Here is a 7,599-nt window from a genome sequence, read left to right as displayed (position 1 = left end):
CTGTTGCAGGAGCCCGGACTTCCCTCTCAGCCCCAGCATCCCAAGGGCCTGTAAATCATTCATCCCGGGGCCCTCTCCCTGCCTGCTGCTCTCACACACCTCCCTGCCCCCTCCCTCCGAGGCTCACAGGAGGGGGAAGGGAGGGTGGCTTGGGGTAGTCAAGAGTTCTGGCCCAGAGCTGGGACTGGAGCCCAGGGCTCCTGATTGTCATTAAAAATACAAATTCATGTCGCACATGGTGAGAAAAAGAGAGAGAAAGGAAGGAGGGAGGGAGGACGGAAGGAAGGAAGGGAAAGAACAAACAAGGGGCACCTGGGTGGCTCAGTTGATTCAGCCTCCAACTTTAGCTCAGGTCATGATCTTGAGGTTTGTGCATTCGAGCCCTGTGTCAGGCTCTGTGCTGACAGCTCAGAGCCTGGAGCCTGCCTCTGATTCTGTGTCCTCTCTCTCTCCGCACCCCCTCCACTCATTCTCTCTCTCTCTTAAAAACGAACATAAGAGAGAAAGGAAGGAAGGAAAGGAGGGAAAGAACAAGGAAGGAAGGAAGGAAAGAAAGAAAAAGAATCATCCCAAAGACTCTTGCCTCCTCACCTTCCTGAGGACCCACAGCTTCTGGCTCGCTCTCCAGGGGCAGCCTCTGTTATTGGCTTGTATATTCTTTTAGAAAGAATTCTACTGGCACAACATATGTGTGAGTGTGTGTGTGTGTGTCCCCTCACTTTTATACAAAAAACAGTAACATACCATTAGGTTTTTTTTCTCAGTACATCTTAGAAATTGCTCCATATTGGTATGAAGAGAGCTTTATAATTTTTTTTAATGTTTTAATTTTGAGAGACAGAGAGAGAGGGAGACACAGAATCCAAAGCAGGCTCCAGGCTCTGAGCTGTCAGCACAGAGCCCGATGCAGGGCTCTAACCCACGAACCTCGAGATCATGACCTGAGCTGAAGTCGGCCGCTTAACCGACTGAGCCGCCCAGGCCCCCAATATAATGCTCCTCTTCATGAATGTACCGTGTCTTATTTAGCAAGTCCCCCAGGTGTAGACACATCCAGTGTTTTTAGTCTCTGTGCCTTTCAAAGCAGCCATAGCCTTGGGCACTGTGAAATGAGCTCCTGGATTTGGGATTAATGGGCCACAGGGCGTGTGCACGTTAGATGAGGCTAGGTGTTGCCAAGCTGGGCTCCAGGGAGGCTGTTCCAGTTCTTACTCCCTGGCCAGCATAGGGGACCTGGTGGTTCCGGGACCGCGGTGTGACCCCAGAGGTTTTGTTCTTGAACAGAGCCACTTTCCCAGCAGTAGCGAAGGTGGCCTTCGAGAGCTCCATTAGGCCGAAGTTGGCCGGCGGTGCCTGAGCCCACCAGCCCATCCCCTGGGCCCAGGCAGGAGGCCGCAGGGCCTGGGGGCTGGGTCTGCCCTCACAGCTTCACTAGAAAGAAGTACTTATGCAGCTCGAGCCCTGTCTCCTAGTACCACCCCCTCCTCAAATCTGGGCCGAGTCAAGCTACAGCGTGGGTGGCCTTATCCCACTGCCAGGCAGGATGGCCGTCGGCAAAGAAGCCTCCTTTCTGAGCCTCGGTTTCCCCCCATCTATGAAGTCGGATGTGATGGATCCCCACTTGTTCATCAGAAAAAATGGGAGTGAGTGCTGGGTGCCTGAGGAACAGGCACTGCTGGAAACCTCAGGCTGTTTGGGTGGGAAGGGAGCCCTACGGCCCCACTTTAGGCTGTGAGTGTTCTGGGCATTTTCAAGGGCCCACCCAGCCTGTGGACCGTCCAGCCCCAGCCCAGGGCTCTCGGCAGCCTGCCCTCACCATGGGCTGCCTCCTCCCCTCCCAGAAGTACAAGTCCAACAGTGGTCTGCTGTTTGAGCCAAGGCTTAGGAGACCTCTGGGGGGGAGGGGGGGGCTCTATGGACCCTAAGCCTGATGGGGTGAGGAGTTGGGCCAAGAGCAGGGAGTGGGACTTGAGACCAGGTGAAACGGCCTTAGGCAACTCCACGCTTGCGGAGGGCAGGCGGCGGGTGGCGGGGGGAGGCTTCAGTGACCCTGACTGTTCAAGAAGGTTGAACTAGAAGGACTCACGAGGCCAGTATAACCTGCTGGAACGCTCAGTGTCTTCATCCGTAAAATGGGAGGAGACGAAACTGAGTCCTTCTGGCTTTAGCCCAGTGAAGATTCAGCGCTCTGCTGGGCTCTGGGGGTGGTGGCATTGGGCAGAACGGTTTTTGAGTTGGCGTTGAATTTTCTAGGCCAAGGCAGGGCCCATCTGGAGCCAAGTGCTCAGCATCCACTCCCTCGTCCCTTTCCTGGGCCAGGCCTGGCCGAGGGCCCAAGTGGTCCCGTGCTTACATCAGGTGGTGGGCTGAGGTCAGCGGGCGTGGAAGCGTCCAGTGCGGTTCCGCCGCTCTGGCAGCAAACCCGAAAAGAGCCCAGAAACATCTGTCATCTCCCTTTTTCCACAGAACCATTTGGCTCCTGGGGACCCCGGGACTGTCCTGCCAAGCTGCGTGGGCTTAGTCGTGGGGCGGGAGCTGGAGGAGGGGTGGGTGGTTGGCGCAGGGGTGCTGAGGGACAGGCAAAGGCAGAGCTGCGACCCTGGGGGGTAAAGACCAGGCTGTGTGGGGGCAACGGGGTGATGTGGGGCAGGGTCGATGGTTTTGCAAGACCCGCCATGCCCTGGTGGGACACATGTGTGGGTCTGAAAGTGCTTGCGTGTGCCTCCTATTTATAGCCGAGTGCTGAGCTTCTTATGAAGGAAACCGATGTTGAGGCAGGCCCCCGCGCCAGCCCAGGCCAAACATGACTCTTAATATTCTCTCCAGACAGACCTCTGATCCCGGCCCCAAAGAGAGCGCTGACATTAACCCCAGTCGGTCCTTACATCCAGCTCCTGGCCCCAGGCTGAGCTCTGTAGAGAAGCCAAGCCACAGCCTTCTCTCTCCAGGGTTACTGCAGGCCTATCTGTGCTTCCTCTTCCTCTTGCCAATCTGTCCTCCATGCAGCAGCCAGAGCCATATTAAAACCTACATCAGACTTCCTGTCTCCTGGGCTCAGAACCCTGCAATGGCTCCCATCCCAGACTGAGTAAAACTCAGAGTCCTTTTCATGGCCTATAAGGCCATGGACAACCTGCCCCTCTGTCCTTGCTCACGGCACTCTGGCTATGCCAGCCTCCCCACTGTTCCTCACTCATGTCGGAGGTCAGACATGCTCCCACCACAGGGCCTTTGCACTTGCTCTTCCCTGTTCCTGGAACCCTCTTCTCCAGATACCTGCATGACTCTTTCCCTCGCCTCCTTCAGATCTTTGCTTAAATTCCCTTTCTCAGTAAGACCTTCGTGGAATCCATTTAAAATCACATACTCTTTCCTCCCCAAATTCCCAGTCCTCTTTCCTGCCTTGTTTCTCTCTGGAATACTTATCCATTAACATATCAAATACTTAGTATTAATGTATCAAATTATTTTGGTCTACTCCCTCCACTAGAACCTAATTTCCCTGAGAATAGGAGGATTTTCTAGTTTTGCTCACTGGTATACCCCAGTGGTTGGCCCACAGCAGGAGCTCAGTAAATGTCTGTAGCCTGAGCCTGAGTTACTGCTCTGTGCCAGCAGAAGGCACAGCAGTGTGGATGGCTCTGGGCAGGCGAACCCCAGCTTGGGGCTTGGTGTCACAGGCCAGGGCTTTTTGAGGTATGTGACAGGTCCTCAGGGCCACCAGCAGTCTCAGTGCTTTCTGTTTGGTTTGGGGGCCAGCAGCCGCCAGGCGTTTGACCGGAATTGAGGAGCACTCCGCCCCTCCCCCAGGAAAGAGCGGCAAGCTTCTGCTTCTGCCTGTGGTTGCTCTTCCCCACTCTTCTCATGTGCTGGAGAGGGGGGCAGCTACTCGTCATTAGTCTCCATCTGGCCTGATCTGCCAGGTGCCCCTCTGTGTCACTGGTGTTAGTACCTGTGACCTCAGGGTCCTGAATCTGAACCACCTGAAGAGCTTGTTAAAAATGCAGACTCTGCCCCCAAGCTTTCCAGGTCTCGGAGTCAGGGATAGCCTGTGTTTTTCACAAGCTCCCCAAGGGTCCATTGCGGGTCTGGAAACTGCTGGGTTAAAGCCGGAGGAGCCGGCAATCAGCTCCACCAGCAGCCTGCTGTGTAACCCTGAGCAAGTTGCTTCCCTTCTCTGAGCCTCAGTTCCTCCTCAAATGGGCATGAGAGCAGTGCTTGCCTCTCGGGTGGGGGGTCTCCAAGCCTGACCCCTGGGGAATGGTTGTTACCCTGGGTCCTTCCCCGCCTCAGGATGCTCCCTCTGGGGCCTGGATGTCTTCCTCCCTGGGGCCCCGCCCACACTCCTCTCCTCTCCTGGCCCCTCTGCCTCTCAGGTAAGACCAGGACCAAGGACAAGTACCGCGTGGTCTACACCGACCACCAACGTCTGGAGCTGGAAAAGGAGTTCCACTACAGCCGTTACATCACCATCCGGCGGAAGTCGGAGCTGGCCGCCAATCTGGGGCTCACCGAGCGGCAGGTGTGTGTGGGTACCCCCACCTTAACCATGGGAGCAGGACTGGGAGTCTGGCCTCTAGGCTGTCAGGGAGATTATGGACTTAGTCAAGGGAAGAGAACAGAGAGGTTGAGTCTCTGGCCATAGTCACACAGCATAGCAGAAACTGAGGTGTTACCAAATCCTCTCCACTTGGGACAAAACCCACTGTCCCTGACCTCTAACAGGGGTCGGGGGGAGGGCTAGGGGATCTGATTAACTTTAGGCTACAGCAGCCTATCATGAGTCCTGTTTAAGTCACGAGGAGGGAGCACAGGGAAGCCTTCTTGGGCGAGGGGTGTTAGAGCATGGCCTTAGAAAATGGGGACAGAGGAGGTTACGGAGAAAGTTGTCTTTCGGGCTGTGGAGCAGGTTCTAGAGGGGAGGGTGTATTCCGAGTCCCTGAATAGTGTGGGTGGTGGTGCAGGAGGGAGGCCACACACCCCACGTGGAGAAATAAGAGCCCGGCTCTCCACCCTCTTTCTCTTGCTCTGCCTTTTGGTCTCCCCCCGACTTAGCCCATCTCTGTCCTCCGATGCCACAGGTGAAGATCTGGTTCCAAAACCGGCGGGCAAAGGAGCGCAAAGTGAACAAGAAGAAGCAGCAGCAGCAGCAGCCCCCACCGCCAGCCCACGAAGTCGCCCCCACAGCAGCGGGGCCGCCCCTGGGGGGCCTGGGCCCCAGCTCGGCCAGCCTCCTGGCAGCCTCCTCCCCAGTGCCTGTTAAGGAGGAGTATCTGCCGTAGCCCCCTGCCCTGCCTTGGGGGCCGGAGGCCCGGGGACTCAGATGCTGGGCATGTAGCTCCCGTTAAGGCCTAGGAGGCTTGGTTTGAGTCCCAGGCCTGCCACTGACCTTCTCGGTAACCTTGGACAAGTCGCCCACCCAGCCCTTGCATCCCCTGGCCCATCTGTCCAGTGAGTCTGTGGGAGAAGGACATTTCCACTCCTGCGTTCTAGGCCTCAGGCGGGTAAGGGACCCCAGGGTGGGAGGTCTCAATCCCCAGAGGGCCAGGTGAGTGGCCATAAGTCCCTAGGTCCCACCTCCCCCTCCATAGGTTCAAGGGTGGGAGGCCCCTGGAGGGAATGCACTGACTCTGGAGAAAGGGGGCAGAGCTGAGAGCTTAGCCTTAACTGTACAGGAGAGGGAGGGATGGGGGGTGGGGAGGGATGCGGTCAGCTCACACCTGCCTCTTCCGAGGGCTCCCCTCTGGCTGCCCCCCACCACCACAAATTGTCCTGACCCCTGTCCAGGCTGGATGCAAAGCACAAAGCCCACAAGACGGAGCTGGAGCAAGAGGCTCTGGTGACGGACCCCTCTGGACTGCAGAGCCCTACCCCTCGCTAGCACTCTCAGTGGGGCCTCCGGACGGGGCGGGGGCAGCATCCACCTGCCTAGTTTCTGCCACCCCACTAGGCTCTCCCTTGGGGCTTCCTCCAGACCAAGCAGAGCTCACAGCTGGGCAAGTGTTGCACATAGAGTGGAATCTCTTGGATGCAGCTTCAAGAATAAATTTTTTTTTCCTCTTTCAAAAGATGTATAAAAATCATTCTTCACAGCATTAGAGGAAGATGCTGACGTAGCATAATAAACCGCCCTCACCCTTCCCTCCCAACTGCACAGCCTCCCCTCCCCCCCCCACCCCAGTCTCTGGAGACCTGTAACAAGGTCACCTTAAAAATGTGTTTGAAACAGATCAAAATAGGACATTGTTAGATTAAGTCTATGAGACTATGTAAAGGTTTTGTTTTGTTTTAATGTTTATTCATTTTTGAGAGAGAGAGAGATACAGAGACAGAGCATGAGTTGAGAAGGGGCAGAGAGAAAGGGAGACACAGAACTCAAAGCAGGCTCCAGGCTCTGAGCTGTCAGCACAGAGGCCAACGTGGGGCTCAAACCCACAAATCGTGCGATCATGACCTGAGCTGAAGTCAGACACTTAACTGACTGAGCCACCCAGGCACCTTGAGACTATGTAAAGTTTTAAGTCCATTTTATAAGCAGAATCATCAGACAAACCCAAAACATCAGGTTTTATTTTAATTCCTCAAATACTTTCAGCTCACATTTTTCTTTCAACGGATGATACTCATTGGGCACCCCCATGTGGCAGGCATGGCTGAGCCCACGGAATGCACAGCCCTCACCCCACAAAAGTTCCCAGTCCGAGCTATGCTCTGGACCTCAAAGGAACAGAGCATCCGGGGAGCCCAGAGTGGGCTTCCAGCTTATGCCAGAAGGTCTGGGAGGCTTCCTGGAGGAGGTGATGTTTGGATTGAGGCCTAAGGGTAGGCGCTGCCAGACCAACAAAGGAACAGCATGCTCATAAAAAAGAATACTAACAATATGAACTTAAAATATAATTTTTTAAAACTCCAGAGACAAGCTGCTGATCTCAACTCCCAGGGGCAGGCAGAGGTCTGGGGAAAGTTCTGGTGCCAGCTGCCTTCTCCTCTGTTTACTGTTCTGGGATGTGGCCCAGCCATAAAAAGTGTGCGTAGCCTGCCTGCCTGCCCTTTGCTCCTGGGGCAAGTGACAGCAATGTGCAAGGTGGAGCCAGTCCCCACACAAGACCCTCGGAGCAGCAGGCACGTCTGTCTCCTCCTGCTGGTGGCCTGGCTGACTTCACAGCCTCCCCAAAGATGCTGGGCATCTAAGGCCTGGGAACAGGACCGGACCAGGGGAAGGGCTACGCTTCCCAGAGCAGAGGAAGAGGGTTGGTGGAAGGTGTGGTTGGCTGCGAGTGCATACAGTTTTCTGATCTTCAGAAACAGTTGCTGTGTGACCCTGGGGTAACTGCATCTCTTCTCTGAGCCTCATTTCCCCATCTGTAAAACCAAGGCACTTGTTCACCAAAAGGAAATGGCTCAGGTCAAGTCAGTTTGGCCAAGTCCTGCAGACTCATCCCTTCCGGGAGCGTCACAGGGGCACATTAACACATCAAAGGCTCTGACATGTCCAGCTGCAAAGAAACCCTTTGAATTTTCTTTAATCCAGCATTCTCCATGCTTTGCTACCCAGGAGCACCCTACTAGCACCTACTAGTGCCCCAGTGAGCACCACAC

At 55.3% G+C, this 7,599-nt stretch overlaps 1 protein-coding gene across 1 annotated transcript in view; it reads left to right on the top strand.

Moving 5' to 3' along the window:
* Positions 1-5,282, top strand: part of CDX1 (caudal type homeobox 1) — a 15,846-nt gene extending 10,564 nt beyond the window's left edge. Inside the window, exons 2-3 of the mRNA XM_077769054.1 lie at positions 4,377-4,522; positions 5,082-5,282. Of these exons, the coding sequence (XP_077625180.1) occupies positions 4,377-4,522; positions 5,082-5,282 (347 nt within the window). The remainder of the gene's footprint in view (positions 1-4,376; positions 4,523-5,081) is intronic.
* The last annotated feature ends 2,317 nt before the right edge of the window (positions 5,283-7,599 follow it).

The sequence above is a fragment of the Crocuta crocuta genome, unplaced genomic scaffold, assembly GCF_008692635.1.
Source record: "Crocuta crocuta isolate KB4526 unplaced genomic scaffold, BGI_CrCroc_1.0 scaffold340, whole genome shotgun sequence".
Lineage (NCBI taxonomy): Eukaryota > Metazoa > Chordata > Mammalia > Carnivora > Hyaenidae > Crocuta > Crocuta crocuta.
Note: the sequence above shows the minus strand (reverse complement) of the source record. Positions and strands in the feature narration are given on the sequence as shown.